Source organism: Nicotiana tabacum, chromosome 18, assembly GCF_000715075.1.
Source record: "Nicotiana tabacum cultivar K326 chromosome 18, ASM71507v2, whole genome shotgun sequence".
NCBI classification, from domain to species: Eukaryota; Viridiplantae; Streptophyta; class Magnoliopsida; order Solanales; family Solanaceae; genus Nicotiana; species Nicotiana tabacum.
The window spans coordinates 133,430,541-133,453,599 of NC_134097.1; the positions used below are offsets into that span (position 1 = coordinate 133,430,541).

General features: G+C 39.7%; 1 protein-coding gene across 1 annotated transcript; it reads left to right on the top strand.

Annotated features, from left to right (window-relative positions):
* Positions 1 to 1,235: 1,235 nt before the first annotated feature.
* LOC107826253 (uncharacterized) lies at positions 1,236 to 1,822 on the top strand. Its single transcript, XM_075236381.1, has 2 exons — positions 1,236 to 1,448; positions 1,625 to 1,822. The coding sequence occupies exons 1-2, from the start codon at positions 1,236 to 1,238 to the stop codon at positions 1,820 to 1,822; spliced, it is 411 nt and encodes a 136-aa protein (XP_075092482.1).
* Positions 1,823 to 23,059: the final 21,237 nt, after the last annotated feature.

The following is a 23,059-nucleotide window of genomic DNA, read 5'->3' on the forward strand; positions in this document are numbered from 1 at the left end:
GGTAAAGTCATAGCATAAGCATCGAGACAACTCAAGGATTACGAGAAGAATTGTTCGACTCACGATCCTAAGTTAGCAGCCGTGGTATTTGTGCTAAAGATCTGGTGCCATTATTTGTATGGGGTGCATGTTGATATTTTCACATATCACAAAAGTCTACAGTACATCTTTAGGCAAAGAGAATTGAATCTTCGTCAGAGAAGATGGCTCAAATTGCTCAAGGATTATGATGTCGATATCCTCTACCATCCCAAGAAAGCAAATGTTGTAGCTGATGCTCTCAACCGGCATTCTATGGGAAGCTTAGCTCATGCTGAAGTAGACAAGTGAACTATGACAAAGGAAGTCCACCGCTTAGCAAGTCTAAGAGTTCTGTTTTTGGACTCCAAAAGTGGTGACGTTGTTCTTCAAAATAGGGTTGAATCCTCCTTAGTAGCCAAAGTGAAGAAAAATCAATTCAGTGATCCCTACTTATTGCAGCTGAAGGAGAGGATTCACAAACACAAGACTATGGCTTTTGAACAAGGGGGAGATGAAGGTACTTTGAGGTATAGAGTCAAACTATGCGTTCCAGTCATAGATGGGCTCAGGGAGCGGATTATGTCAGAACCCACAATTTCAGGTATTCTATTCACCCAGGTTCCACAAAGATGTATCATGATCTTAAGGAGATTTATTGGTGGAACGACATAAAAAAGAACGTAGCAGATTCTATGGCTAAGTGTCCAAATTATCAACATGTGAAAGCCGAACACCAGAGGCCTAGTGGTTTGGCTCAGAGTATAGAAATTCCCGTTTGGAAATAGAGATGATAAACATTAAACTCATAACAGGTTTACCTCCCTCGCTTCATAAGCATGGTTCGATTTGGGTGATTGTAGACCGACTTACCAAGTCAGCTCACGTTTTACCAGTGAAGACTACAGATTCAGCAGAGGATTGCCAAGTTGTATATCCAGGAAATTGTCCGATTGCATGGGAATCATTTGTCCATCATCTCAGATTGTGGTACTCAGTTCATATCGAACTTTTGGAAATCCTTTCAGAAAGGATTGAGCACAAGGGTGAACCTCGACACGGCTCTTTATCCTTAAACAGATGGCCAGGCAGAGCGCAACATTCAGACTTTTGAGGATATGTTGAGGGTGTGTGCTATCGATTTTAAAGATTATTGGGATGATCATATACCCCTCATTGAGTTTGCTTATAATAATAGCTACCACTCTAGTATCACGATGGCACCATACAAAGCTATGTATGGGCGAAGGTATAGATCACCAATTGGTAGGTTCGAAGTTGGCGATTCAGATTTGTTAGGACTTGATTTGGTCTATCAGGCTATAGAGAAAGTCAACATGATTCAAGAGCATTTGAAGACGGCTAAGAGTCGCCAAAAGTCCTATTTGGACGTGCGGTGTAGGGACTTAGAGTTCCAAGTTGATGATTGGGTATTTCTAAAAGTTTTGCCTATAAGAGGCGTTATGAGACTTGGGAAAAGGGGAAGCTTAGTCCCTGATATTGGGTCATATAGAATCATGCGAAGGATTGGGCAGGTGGCTTATGATTTAGAATTGCCACAAGAATTACTATTGTACACCTAATGTTTCATGTGTCTATGTTGAAGAAATTCATTGGAGACCCGTCACTTGTGGTTCCTACGGAGATTATAGGGGTTAAAGATAGCCTGGCTTACGAAGAAATTCCAGAGGCTATTCTTGATCGTCAAATCTGCAAGTTCAAAACTAAGGAAATTGCTTTAGTGAAAGTGCTTTGGAGGAATAGAAAGGTTGAAAAGCTACGTGGGAAGCCTAAGAGAACATGAAGTCCAGATATCCCCATCTGTTTGAAGAGAAAACATAAAATGTAGAAGGTAATTAACCTTTCCATTAGACCTTATATTATAATCTACATGTCTTTCAGTATTTAATCGGCTCAGTATTCAGTCAATTCAGTTGTCATTCAGTTCAGTATCTCATCAGTTCAGTAATTATGTATTCGTTCAGTCTAGTATACATAGGTTCATGATAGTTTAGTATTCACATGTTTCCATCAGACCTGTTTACGGTCCAGAGTTAGTCATTGTTACAGTCAAGACAATCATTCGGGGACGATTGATCCCAAGGGGGAAATAATGTAATACTCCATAAATTCGGCTTAGATGTGGACATGTTAAATGAGTAGTAATGTTATATTTTAGACATGTGAAGTTTTATCGGGGTGAGTATGGGTGGAAATAGTTGAATTAGAATCAAGACAGAGAGTGAGCTGAATAAGATTCGATAAAATCGACTAAGTTTATTATTAGACTCCCTATTTTCGTACATGAAAATACGCCATAAATAAATTAATTAATAAGAGCTCGGAAGTGATATATTGCGTCCCGCATTTTTGTACATTGATGTTTCGTCATAAGTTAATCAACGTAAGCACGATAATGAGATTATTTTGGAATTATAAGTATTATTCTATTTCAAACAAGGAATAAGTAAATTCATGAAGGTGAAAGGGTAAGCAAATAAAAAAAATGAATTTCGCCAAAGTTTGACATTTTGGGATAAAATACGGTATGAGCTAAAATACCTGATATTTATGAATTAGTAACATACAATGTACCATATGGTCATGGTAGTAAGGTGTATAAAGTATATTAAAAGTGAGTAGTATTTTAAGTAAGTTGAGATAATTTTTAATTATGTGGGTAATTGGTTAATTATTGTGTAATGGGATATTACCTAGTTAATTAAAGATTACTACATAAGGATTTAACCCCCAACAAGGGAATTACGTGGCATCCACCAAACCTTGTGACTCTTAACTCATGGTAGAGTAAGGTGGCAAGATCTAAATCATTTGGATTATGTGGTGGATGGATAAAACATATCTCTAACTTTCATAAAACTATGGACAAAACATATCTCTAACTTAAGAGATATGGTTGGATAAGAAATGTGAATCACAACTATTTCCAAAGGCATCTGATGAGGATTCAACGTAAATGTTGTATGTTACAACCGAAATTCATGTGAGCAACGCCCCAGGACCTTCAACAATTTAAATTAACCTGAGATTTTGCAATTTTAAGGGAGTACGGTGTAATCTTTCTCAAGAGAATCGACTCAGGTATGTTAAGGTTATCCCTCCTTTCTTTTGACATGATCTATACGACATGAATGAAACGAGAAAATGCACAACTTTCATAAATCACTCTGTTCGTAGAAATGCTAGAGATGTGTATATTCCTATTCTGCCATGTGTCATATTATTCTATAATATGTTCATGGGCATTAAAATAAGTAAGTTGGTAAAGTTCATTTCATGATATTAATCAGAGGCATAATGGTCTTATGACGTTCTGAGAAATTTTTATTGACGTACTTCTAATGCATTGCATTCATTTATACATGTGCATTTACCCATCACTCATACGATATTATATACACGTACATATGTATATATCTATGTATATGATATATGGGGAAAAGGTTGCGTCGTTATATACGCATCACCACCTGATTAGCTGGTATATGATGATGATATTGCCCACAGTGGCTGAAATGATATGATGGAATGCCCTCAGAGGCTTGATGATGTTATGAACACATGTACCTATGCACAATATGACATTCATATGCATATTCATGACACTATAATTATTTCATGATTTACAGAATTATCCAGACATACAGGTTGAGTCATTTACTCTATATTTCTTTTATTTCTGTTATGTACTTATTTACGTGCCTTACATACTCGGTACATTATTCGTACTAACGTCCCTTTTGCTTAGGGACGCTGCGTTTCATGCCCGCAGGTCCCGATAGACAGGTCGAGATCCCTCCAAGTAGGCAATCAGCTTAGAGGAAGATGTTGGTGCGCTCTATTTGCTTTGGCGTTGCTTGTTTGGTTAGTATGATTTAGACGTGTATTGTTTGGTATGGTGGAACTCTGTCCCGACCTTTGTGAAGATTATGTATTCTTAGAGTCTTTTAGACAGATGTCATATACATAAAATATTGTATGGCCTTGTCGGCCTATGTTCAGTATACGAGTGGTTATTTTTGTCGTATAGTCTCGTACGTCATATGTATAAGTTTGGATTACATGTTGGATCATCCAATGTCAAGTATTTCTCCATTATTTATTGTACTTATCTCACGATAGTCTCTCTGGCTCATATACCTATGGTAGTATGATACGAAAGATACGCTACGTAGGTACTCTGTTGAGTAAGGTACTGGGTGCCCGTCGTAGACCATCGGTTTGGGTCGTGATAAAAGTGGTATCAGAGTAGTTTGGTCCTAGGGAGTCTACAAGTCGTGTCTAGTAGAGTCTTATTTATGGGTGTGCCGTACACCGCACTTATAAGCTGGAGGCTATAGGGAATTTAGGGCGATCACTCTTTCTGCTTATTCTAGATCATGTGGTAGAGTTCAATTGTAAGAACTCAATTTCCTAAACTCTATCTTATTCATAATATGATAATGATTACATCCAGAAAGATGATTAGTAAGAGATATAGTTGTGGAAGAGTTGAGTCAGAGGAACTCGATTTTTGCATCATGCTTATGATGGATAAAGGTTAGGTATTCAGCAGATCATGTGTATACTAAGATGTGCAAGCTTCTTGATAAGGATCTCTAAGGCAAGAATGCCTATCCACTAGAGTAAAAGCAATGAAAGAATCAGAGGGCACAAGTTTCAACAAGTAAAAGAAGCAAGGTGAAGAGGGGTACGAAGTACTTAGTTAGTAGAGATGAACATTATCTACAATTCAAGCAGAGAAGTATAAGCATTTTTGAGTTACCTTCAACAATAACAGGTGTATGCACAATCGTCCACACATATATCGATTATGCAATATAGGAGCTAGCAGATATGGTTTAAGAGAAGGACGGGATACCAGGATCTGGCTGGGGTTAGAGTAACCCAAATGGTGGATGGATTGTTTGCGTTAGTTGACATTTCTGAAGGATATTGTAAATATGCTAATAGATTTCCTTGTGAGACACCCAGATAGTGCACTCTAAAATAGTACAGCTAGATATGAGTACTACAAAGATGGGCACTGGAAGCCTTAAAGGGATAAATATTACCTTAGTATGGCTCCCATCCCTGGTAGAAAGAGAATGTTAGGCAATTTGAGGAACCAACGGATGGAGTAAGAGGGGCTAAAAGCAAAAGAATGTTTTGTTAGAGTTTTTAGAATAAAGTAATAGACAGAAATGTTAGCAGGAAAATAAGAAGAGAGTTAATGAAGCAGTATGAGTAAAATGTGGTACATGGATGACAATAGTAGATCAAAAAAATGATAGTATTACAAAGTCTATAGTCAAGTGAAGGGAAAAACAAGAGGTGACAGGCCTTGAGACAACAAAAGAATATAGGCCATAAAGTCATATCCTCACTTTGAAAAATAAGTTTGTGACTCCAATGCAACTACCAGAAGGAAAAGTTAGACCCTAGGATAGAAATCGGTATGGACTAGTGAACAAGATAAACTAAACATGAATTAGGGACTGAGTGATTTGATAATAGTCGGCATAATGAGAATTTCATATTTCATTCCGGCGATAGTAGAATGGACAACAGAATAAGATTCAGGAAAAATTCAGAGAATGGTCATTCAGGAAGACGCTTTTCTAAAGCAAGTAAGATGAGCAAAGTTAAGCTCAAGGGATTGTATGCTTTAGCTACACTAAGTGTCACCATCGCAAGTAAGGAATTTTGTTATCCTCGGTATAGAAGGATTACCAAAAGGTGAGTAAGGGTCATCGATGGTATGAAAGGATGCTGAAGATGAAGAGGTAAAATATCTATATGTAGGTTGTCGTAGCTATAAATCTCAGTACTCCCCTAAATGGGGGAATATGATGTGACGTGGCATTAAGTAATAATTAAGTGATTCTAGAAATTATGTAATGGTAAAAGAAGAATGCGATAAAAATGAGATTGCACTTATTCAAATCCTATAGATATGCTACGATTCTAGAATATTATGCAAACACAACATCAAGGAAAGGGAGGAAGCGTCCCTGCCCGAGATGTTATTGATAGATAAAGAGCCAGTGCGAGACGTAAGTTAAGATAAAGAAAATAACCCAAGAATGATTACAAGAAACATTGATATAAGAATGGGCTAATGAGTAATTAGTAATTGGTTCAGGAAGAGCCTAGTTACTGCTAAACAGAAGGTTAAATACGAGTCAATAGATCGTGCAAGATAAATGTAGTAAAACCCAACATAGAGAATTCAGCCTCATTGTCATGTCATTATAATACTTGAGATATATTCAAATCGGAATCGGGGTAGTTAAAGGTATCGTATGAGTGTTACCGAGATAAAAGAATGTGCCACTGGGAAGACAGTCAAATATCAGTTTAGAAGCAACCCTACAAGCACAAAGGTGAGGAGGTAAGTAATTACGGATAATTGTAGGTGAGGAAGGACATCAACAATTTTATTGGGTATACGATGTAATAAGCTCGCAGCTTTACAAGAGTCAGAGGGTCCTCCCTAAGTACTACAATGAAAGACTAGTTGAGGAAATGAGAAAGAAGGTTCAACCTAAGCACAGTGACCTAAAGAGGAAATGGTCTTGTAACAACAGTTTCACAACAACATTGTACATCCTCCATAAGAAAGAGTAACCTACCGTGGCTAGTGAACGGGAAGTAAAATCAAAAGTAATATTCGAAGATCATATGAGTTGCACGAAAATTCCGGCATGCGTGAGAGCAAATATAAGCTAAGTATGTACCCAACAAGGGGGAAGAAAGACCAGGAAAGGTAATGGCTTACGTTTAAAGAAATTTGAGAAAGAATGAGAGGAATTATTCGATCAATGAAAAAGAGATAATTACATTATGAATGCACCTAAGATTTTGGGATATTATGCAGCATATACGATTGGCAATCATACAGTCGTAGAAGACTTTGGTATAAGTTAAAAGAAAAATTGAGTCCAGGTTATAGACAAAGGATTGAATTGCTAAAATACTGTATCATGGATATTCCATAGCGCCATGAAAGGATAAAAAGTAATAACTAACACTATGAGACGCAGATCGGAAGATAGCTTAAGCCTACATAAAGGTTGATTAAAGGGAAAGGGAAACTAAAGAGTTACACCAGCTAAGTAAATCATGAATCTGATTATTGGACCCAAAAATAGTAGAAATAGTGATTGAGAACATTACAGGATCACTCTTAATATCAGAGGTACAAGAGAGGAAGTACAACAACCATATTCTATAACAACCATACGATAAAACCAGTTGAAAAAGTACAGGCCTCATAAAAAGTCAGTACGGAGCTCCCCCCGGATTGTGTATGTACAGTGTTATAATAAGAGCTTCAAGTTATGGATGTGAATTATACCTATGTGGAAGGGAGATCATAAAAGATATAGAAGACATGATGCGAGATTTTAAGGCAAAGGTAAGCGACATACAAGATACTCAAAGGAAGAAGATCATGAATAGTCTATTCCTTGGATAAAAGGCTAAAAGCACGGGGATTCAGTATCTAGGAATAATAGCAGCATCGTCAGTAGGAAATCTTCCAGCTATGGTCTAGGTATCGACAAGCCTAACTAAGAGAATAAAGAAGAGTTAGAGACGATATGATGCCTTGCTTGACGTTCCAAAATGACATAAGTAAATATATTATGCAAGCAAGTTGAAAGGTTGCAAGTAATATAAATAGAGGTGTAGGTCGCAAGCTATTGTATGGTGAAGCGAAAAGGTTCTAAAAGACAGGAGTAAGGATAAGAACAGGCGAGTGAAAAAGTAACAAAATGGATAAGTCCTCAGGATTAAGCCCATGAAAACAAGAAAAGCATATGGTTTCTCTAAGTTATACAAAGCTCACTATACCCTGAATGAACTCAAAGGAATCTAAGACTAATAACATTTAGAAGAGATGGAATGTTCCCTTGTTAATAGAATGAAGGTGTAATTATTATAGGCAAAAGATGACGTTCGGGCCTTCGATTTAGTAATGATCTGATGAAGAAAAGAAAGGGATCTCATGAATTGGACAGTATTAAAATACCCACGCAAGGTGAATCACATTGGGATGTTGTGAGATACGGTTATGAAAGCATGGTATCACCCCAGGTGGATCAATCTAATCATTTCAGATGTTCCCCAATAAAACGTGAATCCTAGCGGTAGTATTACATAAAAGGTTAAGTTATCAAGGGTGGATTATGGATTAAAATTGAGGTGAATCAACAATGGATGGATAAAAGTTATAAAATGTGAGAGGAGATTAGGCCGTCATTCTTAAGACAAATAGTAATGTGGAAGCATTAGAGGACATAGATTTATATGTATGGGGTAAGCAATGAAAGTAACCTGGAATTTTGTAGCAGACCTCAGTAACGAGAAATCAAGGTAAGAGTTATGGTATAGTATGACCTACGTAGATGTAGTAAAGTCATATAAATGGATAACCATGTCTATGAAACAAGATGTAGCAATATTCGTAATTTCAACAAAGTACCGAGCAAAGAATTTTAGTCTACCTACAAATTCCCAGAGGGACATTTTATCAAGCTTGGTATGTGTTTGCGAAGTGAGGTCTAGAGATTGGCTAGAAGCTAGAGCAAAAAAAAGAAAAGAAGAGTCGCATAGGCGCACTTACAAGGCCAGAGTCATACAAGCTGCATGACAGAAGGTAGCAACAGTTACGAGATTGGAAAGATTTTGACCACACGTCATGGTATGAGAAAGAGTACTAAAGGGGGCAATGCCCTGGCCTTTGAACTTATTCACAGAACAGTTGCCTAGTTGGCAAAAGGAGTACTAAAGTATTCGCAAGAGCTATGGGATATGAGAATGATAAGCGAATCAGTCAACATTTGAGGACGAATGTTCCAAAGGGGGGAATAATGTTAGACCCCATATTTTCGTACATGAAAATACGTCATAAATAAATTAATAAATAAGAGCTCAGAAGTGAGATGTTACATTCCGCATTTTTGTACGTTGATGTTTCGTCGTAAGTTAATCGACGTAAGTTCGGGAATGAGATTATTTTGGAATTATAAGCATTATGCTATTTCAAACAACGAATAAGTAAATTCATGAAGGTTAAAGGGTAAGCAAATCAAAAAAATGAAGTTTGCCAAAGTTTGATAATTTGGGATAAAATATGTTTTGAGCTAAAATACCCGATATTTATGGACTAGTACCATACAAGGTACCACATGGCCATGATAGTAAGGTGTATAAAGTATATTAAAAGTGAGTAGTATTTTAAGTGATTTGAGATAATTCTTAATTATGTGGGTAATTGGTTAATTATTGGGTAATGAAATATTACCTAATTAATTAAAGATTACTAGATAAAGATGTTACATCTCTCATTTTCGTACGTTAAAAGTTTCGTCTTCAGTTAATTGACATAGACTCGGGGATAAGATTATCTTGAGGTTAACGTATTTACAATATTTATAACAATCGATAAATAAGTGTCATTAAGGATAAAGGGTACACGAATTAAAGAACACGAGTTTCGTTGAAAATGGCCAATTTGGGATAAAGCACGGGTCGAGCGATACAACCCGATAATTATGGACTAGTACCATAAAAGGTACCATATGGCCGTGATAATATGATGATATATATATATATATAAGTATATTAAAAATGAGTAGTGTTTTTAAGTAATTTGAGATATTTTTTAAATTATGCGGGTAATTGATTAATTATCGTGTAACAGGACATTACCTAGTTAACTAATAAGTGGATAAAACTAAATTAATTATACTCCAAACACATGTGGCAGCACTAGCTTACCACATGAAGTGACTAAGTAATTAAATATCCTAGGTGGATATCTATGATGTAATTGAATTAAACAACCAAAAGAGTGATTATCCAAAACAAGACATGTACAAGTCTTGATATAATTCAACATGGAACAAATGATGAGAACACATTAACGTTACTCATTCTAAAGGAAAGCAAGAAAGCTTCCTTTCTTAGTTTGAAAAGTTAGATGCTAATTTTCATAAAAGGAAAACATTAGAAGACAGAAGCTTTCTTTCCAAGCAAAATTTTGTTCAAATTCAAAGAAGCAGAAGCTTCATTTTTTCGTTCAACACATTTCACATAAGCAGAAGCTTCATTTCGTTCAAATAATTCAAGGAACAAGTATGTTAAGGCCTTCCCTTCTTTCTTTTGGTATGGTCCATATTATACTAAAGAAATGAGCAAATGCACAGTTTCCATAAATTACTCTATTCATAGAAATACTAGGGGTGTCTATATTCTTAATTCCCGTGTGAATTATTATTATCTACTGTTCATGGGTCTCAGAATAATACGCAGTTGAAAAAGTTTATCCAGAAGGAATATTGAGATTTTTACATATTTTTCATGCATTTCACTGATTTATACATGTGCATTGACCCATGACCAGATGGCGTTATATATGCGTATATATGTAAATATACGTATATGGGATATGGGAAAAGGTTACGGTGTTATATACGTTCTACCACCTGATCAGCTGGTATATGTTGATGATGTTGCACATAGTGGCCGAGACGATATGATAGGATGCCCTGAGTGGCTTGATGATATTATTTACACCCATACCTATGCATTACACAACATTTATACGCACGTGCATGACATTATAAATGTTTCAGAATTTACAAAGTTATTCAGATTTAAGGATTTGTTTCTTTATTTCATGTTTCATCTATGTCTTTTAGGTACTAATTTCCATGCCTTACATACGCAGTACATTTTTCGTATGATGCCCTATTTCACGGGGCCTGCGTTTCATGCCCGCAGGTGCAGACAGGCAAGCTGACGGTCCCCTTCTTAGGATCCCTGATCAGCGAGAGTTGGCATGTTCCACTTGATCCGGAGCTGCTTTTGATTTTGATTTTGGTACGATATGTTTATATAAATGGTACGATATGTTTATATATAAATATATATAGGTATGACGTGGCTTAGTCCCATCTTGGTACAATTATGTTTCCATTAAAGGTCTGTAGACAGTATGTCTAGTTGGATAGTATGTGGCCTTACCGGCTTCCCAGTTTTTGAGGTATATAGTTGTCTATAGCAGCCTTGTCGGCTCGCCCTACGTATTTTGCACATATATGTACATATGCCTTTTGGACAGGTTTCCTTCATGTATATTATCCTCGTAATTCAGCAGATGTTATTCAGGTTTATATTCTAGACGCATGCTTAGGGGTGTTTGACAGGTAGGACTCGGGCACCCATCGCGGCCCATCGGTTTGGGTCGTGACAAAAGTGGTATTAGAGAAGTTCACTCCTAGGGTTGTCTACATACCGTGTCTAGTAGAGTCTTTTTATGGGTGTGTTGTGCACCACACTTATAAACAGGAGGCTACAGGACATATAGAATGTTATCCTCTCTTTTTATCTCAGATCGTGCGATACAAGAATTCATGTTCCTAATGATACGTTATATTTCAGCGATGCCTCCAAAGATTACGGCTGCCCAGAAGGGAAAGTCTATGGCTGGTGAGACTACTAGTCAAGCGCCACGAGTTACCAGGGCTCAGGGAGAGTCTCATGGTGAGGTTCCATCTCAGACATCATATACCTCGCCCTTTCTAGAAGAGCTCTGAAGGGCACCAGCGCCCGCCCCTATACGTCCAGCTCCTCAGCCAAATGCACCGAGTCAGGAGATGAGAGATGTTATTCAGTTATTGACCCGATTAGTAGCCATACAAGATCGACGTCAGGAAGTAGGTATTGGTCATACAGATAGGTCCGTCGGTGCGAGGGTTCGTGACTTCATTAATTTAGACCCTTCGGTATTCACTGGAGAAGATCCAAACGAGGACCCTCAGGTATTTATTGATAGAATGTAGAGGACTTTAAGGGTAATGAAGGCTATTGCGACTGAGTCAGTTGAGCTAGCTTCCTATAGACTCCGAGATGTTGCAGTTAATTGGTACGAGTTGTGGGAATTGTCCAGAGGTGAGGATGCCCCTCCAGCAATATGGCAGGAGTTTATAGAAGCTTTTCTTCGTCATTATCTACCACCAGATCTTAGATGGTCCAGAGTTAATAGGTTTTTGACCCTTCGACAGGGTAACATGAGTGTTCGGGAGTACAATCTTTAGTTTGATTCATTGTCTAGGTATACACCCACTATTGTATCTAAGATAGAGGATCGGGTTCACCGGTTCGTGATGGGATTAGATCCTCACTTGCTTAACGATTATATGTCGGTCTCACTTCAGCCAAACATGGATATTTGTCGTATTCAGGCATACTCTCAGGACGTAGAGGAGCGTAAATAGAAATAGAGGGCCGATCGTGAGCATGATAGGGCCCAAAATAAGAGAGCAAGGTCTTCGGGTCCTTCTGGTGAGTTTCTAGGTGGTCAGAGGCAGCATTACCCGAGGTATCCAGCCCAGCCATCGGCTAGCATGCCCCTCAGTTTGGAGGTAAAAGATTTGATCATTCCTCATATTCAGGGTCTGGTCAAAATTTTAGGGCCTCGGGTTCTCAATATAGGGGTGAGTCAAATCATATGAGGCCAACCTTGCCACGATGTGCTCAATGTGGTAAGCAGCATACCGGGCAGTGTCATATGGGATTAGGTATTTGTTATACTTGTGGTTATCCGGGCAACGTTATGAGGGATTGTCCAATGAGAGGTGATGCAAGCATAGCTTAGCCAGCGATACCTATAGTTGGTTCATCATCATCAGTACGCCCCTTGGGGAAGGTCCACACGCACCAATGAGTCGTGGTAGAGGCAGAGGTAGAGCATCTAGCCCGAGCAGTCCTAAGAACCGCATTTATGCGTTGGCAGGACGGCAGGACCATGAGTCATCGCCTGATATTGTTATAGGTATATTATCAGTCTCCTCATACGATGTATATGCACTGATTGATCCAGGTTCCAACTTATTATACGTTACTCCATATTGGTTGCTAGTAAGTTTGAAATAAAACCTGAATTGGTTAAACCTTTTGAGGTGTCTACACCTGTTGGGGACTCGGTGATAGCTAAGCAAGTATATAGGGGTTGTATAATAGTAGTTCATGGTCGATCTACCGTAGTAGATCTAATTGAGTTAGATATGGTAGAATTTGATGTTATAATGGGTATGGATTGGTTGGCTTCTTGTCATGCCAACGTTAATTGTAGATCAAAGATAGTCCATTTTCAATTTCTAGGGGAGCCTATTTTGGAGTGGAAAGGTAATATGTCATCGCCGAGAAGAATATTCATTTCCTATCTCAAAGCAAGGAAGATGATTAGAAAGGGTTGTATTTATCACGTAGTTCGGGTTCAGCATGTGAAAGTGGAGTTACCAACCATTCAGTCCATCCCAGTGGTTAATGAGTTTCCCAATGAACATCTGGGTCTTCCGCCAGAGCGAGAAATTGAGTTTGCCATTAACATACTACCAGATACTCATCCAATATCTATTCCTCCCTATAGAATGTCCCCCGCAGAGCTAAAAGAGTTAAAGGAACAACTAAGGGACTTGCTTGAAAAAGGTTTTATCAGACCTAGTACGTCACCGTGGGGAGCACATGTGTTGTTTGTGAGAAAGAAAGATGGTTCCTTATGAATATGTATTGATTATAGGCAGTTGAATAAGGTGATGATCAAGAATAAGTACCCGCACCCGAGAATCAATGATTTATTTGATCAGTTACAAGGTGCCAAGTGTTTTTCAAAGATAGACTTGAGGTCCGAGTACCATAAGGTAAGGGTTAAGGATGAAGATATTTCGAAGACATCATTCAGGACTAGATATGGGCACTTTGAGTTTCGAGTTATGTCGTTCAGTTTGACCAATGCCCTAGTAGTGTTCATGGATTTGATGAACCGTGTATTCAGGCCCTTTTTAGATTTGTTCGTAATTGTATTTATCGATTATATATTGATATATTCTCGTTTAGAGGCTGAACATGCAGATCATTTGCGTATTGTGCTCAGAACTCTACAAAAAGGGAAGTTGTATGGAAAATTCTCTAAATGTGAATTCTAGTTAAACTATGTAGCTTTCTTTGGGCATATCATTTCGGGTGAAGGCATCCGGGTGGATACACAAAAGATTGAGGCAGTAAAGACTTGGTGTAGACCTACAATACCGACGGAAGTTCGTAGCTTTCTTGGTTTGGCAGGTTATTACAGGAGATTAGTAAAGGGATTTTCTTCCCTTTCAGCACCTTTAACAAATTTGACTCAGAAGGGAGAAAAGTTTCAATGGACTGATGCTTGCGAACGGAGTTTCCAGGCCTTGAAGGACAGATTAACTTCATTATCGGTTCTAACGCTCCCAGAAGGGACCGATGGTTATGTGAACTATTGTGACGCTTTAGTCGTTGGATTGGGTTGTGTGTTGATGCAACATGGTAAAGTTGTGGCTTATGCTTCTAGACAACTAAGAAAGCACGAGAAGAACTACCCGACCTATGATTTAGAGTTAGCCTCGGTGATTCATGTACTAAAGATGTAGAGGCACTACTTTTATGGCATTCATGTTGATATCTATACGGATCATAAAAGCCTCCAATACATCTTCAAGCAAAAGGAATTGAATCTACATCAAAGGAGATGGTTGGAGCTACTTAAAGACTATGACGTTGATATTTTATACCATCCGGGGAAGGCGAACATAGTAGTCGATTCCCTAAGCCATAGATCTATGTGTAGCATGTCCTATTTATAGCCAGAAAAGAGGGGAATAGCCCATGAGGTTCATCAGCTACCTAGTCTTGGAGTTTAGTTACTGGACTTAGGTGATATTAAAATTACTATTCAGGATACAGCAATATCCTCTTTAGTAACTGAAGTAAAGGAACGCCAGTACGAGGACCCTGTGTTAGTTCATTATAGGGATACCACCCTTCAGAAGGAGAAGACACTGTTTTGAATTACAGAAGATGGGATCCTCATATATCGAGAATGATTATGTGTCCCTAATGTTGCAGGGCTACATCTACACGTTATGACAGAAACTCACCATTCTTGTTATTCTATCCATCCAGGAGCGACCAAGATGTATCATGATATCAGGGAAGTGTATTGGTGGGATGGAAGGAAAAAGGATATAGCAGAGTTTGTTGCTCAGTGTCCTAACTGTCAAAAGGTTAAGATTGAGTATCAGAAACCCAGTGGGTTATTATAGGCTATGGAGATTCCGACTTGGAAATGGGAAGTAATCAATATGGATTTCATCGTAGGATTACCTCGTACCCAGCGTAAATTTGATTCGATATGGGTGATTGTTGATAGGCTTACAAAATCAGCCCATTTTCTACCTATTAGAACTACATATTTCTCAGAGGATTATGTAAGGCTATATATTAAGGAGATAGTACGGCTATATGGTGTCCCTGTATCTATTATCTTGGATAGAGGATCTCAATTTACAGCTAACTTCTGGAGGTCCTTCCAAAAATGATTGGGGACTCAAGTAAGTTTTAGTACAACATTTCATCCCCAGACAGATGGACAAGTCGAGCCTACTATTCAGATACTGGAGGATATGTTACGAGCTTGTGTAATAGACTTCAAAGGTAGCTGGGATGATCATCTGCCACTTATTAAGTTCGCATATAATAATAATTACCATTCCAATATTTAGATGACTCTATACGAAGTTCTTTACGGACGAAAGTGTAGGTCGCCTATAGGGTGGTTCGATGTTGGACTATCTGGATTACATGGGCCAAACCTGGTTCAGCAAGCCATAGAAAAAGTGAAGTTTATCTGGGATCGACTATTGACAGCTCAGAGTCGTCAGAAGTCATATTCTAACGTGCGGCAACGAGATTTAGAGTTCGGGGTTGATGACTGGGTATTTTTAAAGGTGTCACCTATGAAGGGTGTGATGAGGTTTGGTAAGAAGGCAAACATAGCCCATGATATATTGAGCCTTATAGGATCAATCTGAAAGTGGGCCAAGTAGCTTATGAGTTAGAATTTCCCTCAGAATTGGAGTCTGTCCATCCAGTTTTTCACATATCTATGTTACGAAAATGCTTTGGTGATCCTACCCGAGTGGAGCCCACGGATGATGTACAGATTATAGAGGACTTGTTATACGAGGAAATTCTGGTTGCCATCCTAGACCGACAAATCCGCAAGTTACGGAATAAGGAGGTAGCCTCCGTAAAAGCACTTTGGAGAAACAACAATGTGGAAGAAATGACTTGGGAGGCCGAAGAAGACATGAAGTATAGATATCCCTACTTATTTCCTCCTCCGGAGAAGGGTCCGACTGAGACATCATAACCATAAGGTACGTGTATAAATTCTTGTGTTGGTTATAGTCATTGGCGTTGGGTTATTAAGCTTCTACGGGGAGAGTTGTTAGTGGTGTTATTACAAAGGCGACCTTTCCGAAGTTATATAGATCACGGGGAGTTGAACATTCGAGGATGAATGTTTCTAAGGGGGGAGGATGTTACATCTCGCGTTTTCGTACGTTAAAAGTTTCGTCTTCGGTTAACCGACGTGGACTCGGGGATGAGATCATCTTGACGTTAACGTATTTACGTTATTTTTAACAAGTGATAAATAAGTGTTATGAAGGATAAAGGAGTACACGGATTAAAGAAAACGAGTTTCGTTGAAAGTGGACAATTTGGAATAAAATATGGGTCGAGTGACAATATGGCAGCACTAGCTTACCACATGAAGTGACTAAGTAATTAAATATCCTAGGTTTCTATCAATGATGTAACTGAATTAAACAACTAAAAGAGTGATTATCCAAAACAAGACATGTACAAGTCTTGAAATAATTCAACATGGAACAAATGATGAGAACACATTAACGTTACTCATTCTAAAGGAAAGCAAGAAAGCTTCTGTGACGACCTGGCTGGTCGTCTTAAAATTAATGCCACAATCCCCTATTAGTTGCTTTCCCCAAGTTTATTTCTGCTATTTTGATTTGTCGGGATGTTCGGTTGAGTTTCAGAGAGTTTTGGAACACTTAGTCCCTAAATGAAAGCTTAAGTATTGGAAAGTTGACCTTAGTCGGAACAGTGTGAAGATGTCCTCGAAATAGAAATCTAATGGTTCTGTTAGCTCCGTTGGGTAATTTTGGGGTTAGGAGCATGTCCGTATTGTGTTTTGGAGGTCCGTAGCTAATTTAGGCTTGAAATACCGAAAGTTGAATGTTTGAAGTTTTCGGTTCGATAGATTTTGATCCGAGGGTTAGAATGGAATTTCAAAAGTTAGAATAGCTCCGTAGTGTTGAATGTGACGTGTGTGCAAAATTTCAAGTCATTCGGATGAGGTTTGATAGACTTTTTGATCGAAAGCGTGTTTTTAGAGTTTTTGGAATTCTTAAGCTTGAATCCGAGGAAAAGTAGGTGTTTTGATATTGTTTTGAGCGTTCCGAAGGTTGGAACAAGATGATGTTTTAGGATTGGTTGGCAGGTTTGGTTGAGGTCCCGGGAGCCTCGGGTGTTTTTCAGGTGCTCAAACGGGCACTTTTGGCCTAAAACACATTGCTGGTTTTTCTGGTTTTACAGCAGCAGGTTTTTGTTCATTGCGATCGCGTGAGTAAGTCCGCAATCGTGTTATGTTAAGTTGAGGCCGGCAGAAATATGTGCTTCGCGATCGCAATGGTTGGGCCACTTGTCTCTCCGCAATCGCATACTTGGAATCACGATGGCATAGAGCACCCTAGGCCTGTATGAGATGAAATATTTACTCTACGCGGTCGCGTGAAGCCAACCGTGGTCGTATAGCTTTGAGGAGAGAAGGTCCGCACTCGCAGACCTTTCATTGCGTTCATGTTGAAGGATTTTTGGGCGCGTGGTAGAATTTACTTCGCGATCGTGACAATGTGTGTGCGATCGCATAGAACAATGTCTGGGCAGATTCATTAAAACCCCAATTCGAGGGTTTAAGCCTATTTTCATATTTTCGAATTTGAGAGCTCGGGAGGGGCAATTTTTGAAGAGTGTTGCACCTGCGTAACTTGAGTAAGTGATTTCTACCCAACTTAGATCAATTTCCATGATTCCTAATTTAACTCTAGTCTTTAAATTTCGAATATTGGTGGAAACTTTGGGGGGGGGGGGGAATTAGATAAACTTCATAGGCTGAATTATTGAGTTTTAATTGGGTTTTAGACATCCGATTTGAGAGATTCTTATATGGTTAGAATCGTGAGTGAATGAGTGTCCGAAGTATATAATTTTTACCCGATTCCGAGACGTGGGCCCGAGAGGCATTTTGGCCATTTTACACAATGTCGCATATTAACTTAGAATTTAATTGTAGAATCAGCTACTTGAAGTGTTATTTACATTATGCGAATGAATTGAATAGATTTGGGCCATTTGGAGTCGAGTACTCGTGGCAAAGACGTGGTGTCGGGTTGATTTTGAGTTGGTTCAAGGTAAGTGGCTTGTCTAACCTTGTGTGGGGGACCTTCCCTAGAATATGATATATTTAATAATTGAAATGTCTTGTACGTGAGGTGACGAGTGCTTACTTGATCTAATTGTTGAAAGCCGGGTTTTCCTAAAGTATTTAAACTGAGTTCCTATCTTTCCTATTTTATTCTACTTGCAAACTTAGCCTGTTGTTAGTTTAGAAAAGCATGCTTAGTTGACTTAATTGCCTATTTGCTTAAACTGCCTTAATTGCATTACGTTAAGCATGTTAGGCTAGAATTAACTATTTACTTAGTACGAAATTAGCATTTAATTTAATATTTTGTGTTGTTGCTGTGTGTTTTAAATTGGGACTACGGGACGGTATCCCGGGAGATCCCCTGTATGTATTGATGACCTGGACTGAGGTGCGGGATACCATGAGATCCCTGGCACATAGATTGAGGATACCGAGAGATCCTCGGGATACCAAGAGATCTCTGGCATATATTGAGGATACCGAGAGATCCTTGGGATACCAAGAGATCCCTAGGATATATTGAGGATTCCAAGAGATCCTCAGGATACCAAGTGATCCCTAGTACATGTTGAGGATACTAAGAGATCCTCGGGATACTGAGAAATCCCCGGTTACTTTCCTTGTGGTTTGTATTCATCTTTGTTTCTGTTATTGTACTCTCATTATCCTATGTAGATTCTTACTGTAGATTCTCAATTGTACTGCTTATCTTATCCTGTCATCTTATATTTAATTAATCTCAGTAGGGCCCTGACTTTCCTCGTCACTACCCAACTGAGGTTAGGCTTGGCACTTACTGAGTACCGATATGGTGTACTCATGCCCCTTCTGCGCATGTTTTTCATGTGCAGATCCAGGTACCGCTACTCAGGCCTACCATCCTTGAGAAAGGCGACTTCTTAGAGATTTCGAGGTACATCTGACGTGTCCGCAGGCCGAGAAGTCCCTTTCTATTCATGCTTTTAGTATTTAGACTTTCTGTACTTCTGTTCTTATTAGACAAAAATTTTAGAGTTATAGCTATGTAGTATTTCTTTTTCTTAACTTGTGATTCGTGGGTTTCTGGGTCTTGAATTTAGATATTGGTTTTGAGATCTATATAAATATGGTGTATGCCGAGCGACACATTTAACTCAGTTATTACCTTATTTTTATGTTTTTAAATTGTTTTACTTCCACAAGTTTTGGTTATCTTTCGTAAGTTTAGGCTTACCTAGTCATAGGGACTAGGTGCCATCACGATGTTCGGCTTGGCACTTACTGAGTACCGTTGTGGTGTACTCATGCCCCTTATGCGCATGTTTTTCATGTGCAGATCTAGGTACCGCTACTTAGGCTTACCATCCTTGAGAAAGGCGACTGCTTAGAGACTTCGAGGTACATCTACTGCGTCTGCAGACCGAGAAGTCCATTTCTATTCATGCTTTTAGTATATAGCCCTTCTGTACTTATGTTTTTATTAGAAAAAAATTCCGGAGTTAGAGCTATGTAGTATTTCTTTTTCTTAGCTTGTGATTCGTGGTTTTCGGGTCTTGGATTTAGATATTAGTTTTGAGATCTATGTAAATATGGTGTATTCCGAGCGGCACATTTAACACTGTTATTGCCTTATTTCTGTTTTTAAATTGTTTTACTTCCGCAAGTTTTGGTTATCTTTTATAAGTTTAGGCTTACCTAGTAGTAGGGACTAGGTGCTGTCACGATGTTTCACGGAAGGTGAACTGGGGTCGTGACAAGTTGATATCAGAGCCCTAGGTTCATAGGAGTCATGGATCACAAGTCAGTTTATTAGAGTCTCGATGATCGGTACGGAGACGTCTGTACTTATCTACGAGAGGCTATGTAACTGTTAGGAAAATTCCACTTCATTTGATTTCCTTGTCGTGCGATATTTTGACATTACAATTCTAAACTTCTGTCTTTTATTCTCTCACAGATGGTAAGGACACGTGCTACCCGAGATGATTAGGCACATGCGCCCCCTACTACAGCTGCCAGAGGCCGGGGCCGGGGTAGAGGCTGAGGACGTGCACATGGTACAGCCAGAGCACCTACGCGAGCCGCCGCCGAGGTACCACCAGCAGATCCAGCCGGAGTCCAGGCACATGATACGCCTACCGCTACTACTACTCCAGCTCTTTAGGAGACTCTAGCATAGTTCATGAGCATGTACACCACTTTGGCTCAGGCAGGGTTGTTTCCCCTTACTGCAGCTACATCTCAGGCCGGGGGAGGAACACAGACTCCCGCCGCCCGCACTCCAAAGCAGGGAGTACATGTTGAGAAGGTCTTTGAGATTATTCATGTGCCGCCTACAGTGCCATTTCAGCCCGAGGACAGGGCAGTGGCTTCCTAGGATGAGCAGTTGAGGCTTGAGAGGTTCAAGAAGTACAAGCCCCCTGTATTCAGTGGTTTAGCATCGGACGATGCTCTGGCATTTCTTAATGAGTGTTACCGCATTCTCCATACCATGGGTATCTCACGATCAAGCGGGGTTTCTTTTACTACCTTCCAGCTTCGAGGAGCCGCATATGAGTGGTAGCGTACCTATGAGTTAGACAGTCCAGATGAGGCTGCTTCACTGACTTGGACTTAGTTTTCAGATCTATTCTTGAGAGAGTATGTTCCTCAGAGACTCATAGACACATGGCGCGCAGAGTTTGAGCATTTGCGCCAGGGTGCTATGACTGTCTCAGAGTATGTTGTCTGTTACACTAGTTTGGATAGGCATGCACCAACCTTGGTTTCCACTGTTCACGAAAGGGTTCATCGGTTTATTGAGGGCCTTATTCCCAGCATCAAATCTAGCATGTCTCGTGAGTTGGAGATGGATATTTCTTATCAGCAGGTGGTCAGAATTGCTAGGAGGATTGAGGGTATGCATGCTAGGGAGAGAGAAGAGAGGGAGGCCAAGAGGTCTCGAGAGTCAGGCCATTATTCTGGTGCCCGTACCCCAGCTGCAGGTCGTCATGGTAGGGGTTATATGAGTCGCCCTATTTATTTAGCTCTTCCAGCAGCTAGTAGTACTCCAGCTCCCCTTAGATCTCAGGAGCCTTATTATGCACCTCCGATTTCTAGCGTGCCTTCTACGCGGGGTGCTTTCAAAGGTTAGTCCAGCAGACATGGCCCTAGCCAGTCACAGCCACCATGTCCTCTCAGATCTTGTTTTGAGTGTGGTGACACATACCACATGGTGAGGGATTGCCCTAGACTTGGGAGGAGTGCACCTCCACAGACTTCACAGCCACAGCGTGCCCCGTAGAGTTCTCAGGCTATGATTACAACTCTAGTTGCTACCCCACCTGCTCAGCCAGCTAGAGGTGGAAGTCGGGGAGGTAGAGGTCACACTAGAGGCAGAGGCCAAGCCAGATACTATGCCCTTCCTGCTCGTATCGAGGTTGTTGCCTCTGATTCTGTCATCACAGGTATTATATTGGTTTGCCACAGAGATGCATCGGTTCTATTCGATCCAGGATCTACTTACTCTTATGTGTCTTCTTATTTTGCTTCGTATTTGGGTGTACCTCAGGATTCTTTGAGTTCCCCTATTTATGTTTCTACTTTTGTGGGAGATTCTCTCATTGTGGACCGTGTTTATTGGTCGTTTTTGGTTGCTCTTAGTGGTTTTGAGACCAGAGCCGATTTATTGTTACTCAGTATGGTTGACTTCAATATTATCTTGGGCATGGATTGGTTGTTGCCCCATTATGCTATTCTTGATTGTCACGCCAAAACTGTGACGCTGGCTATGTCAGGTGTACCACGTGTTGAGTGGAGAGGTACTTTAGATTACACTCCCAGTAAAGTTATTTCTTTTCTTAAAGCTAAGTGTATGGTTGAGAAGGGGTGTGACGCATATTTAGCTTATTTGAGAGATGTCAGTATTGATACCCCTTCAGTTGATTCAGTCCCAGTAGTACGGGATTTTCCCGATGTGTTTCCAGCTCATCTTCCAGACATACCGCCTGATAGAGATATTGATTTTGGCATTGATCTATTGTCAGGCACTCAGCCCATTTCTATTCCTCAGTATCGTATGGCTCCTCCTGAGTTGAAGGAGTTGAAGGATCAGTTACATGAATTGCTTGATAAGGGTTTTATTCGGCCCAGTATATCACCTTGGGGTTCTCCTGTCTTGTTCGTGAAGAAAAAAGACGGTTCTATGCATATGTGTATTGATTACCGCTAGTTGAACAAGGTTACATTGAAGAACCGTTATCCTTTGCCTCGTATTGACGATCTGTTTGACCAGCTTCAAAGCGCACGGGTATTTTCTGAGATTGACTTGCGCTCAAGTTACCACCAGTTGAAGATTTCGGAGCCGGATATCCCGAAGACTTCTTTCAGGACTCGGTATGGTCATTACGAGTTCCTTGTTATGTCATTTTGGCTGACCAATGCCCCAGTAGCCTTTATGCATTTGATGCATAGTGTGTTTCAGTCGTATCTTTACTCGTTCATCATTGTCTTTATTGATGATATTCTGGTGTATTCCTAGAGTCAGGAAGATCATGAACAGCACCTGAAGACTGTGCTTCAGACTCTGAGAGAGAAGAAGTTATATGCTAAATTCTCGAAATGTGAGTTTTGGTTGGATTCGGTGGTATTCTTAGGCCACGTAGTATCGAGTAAGGGTATTCAGGTGGACCC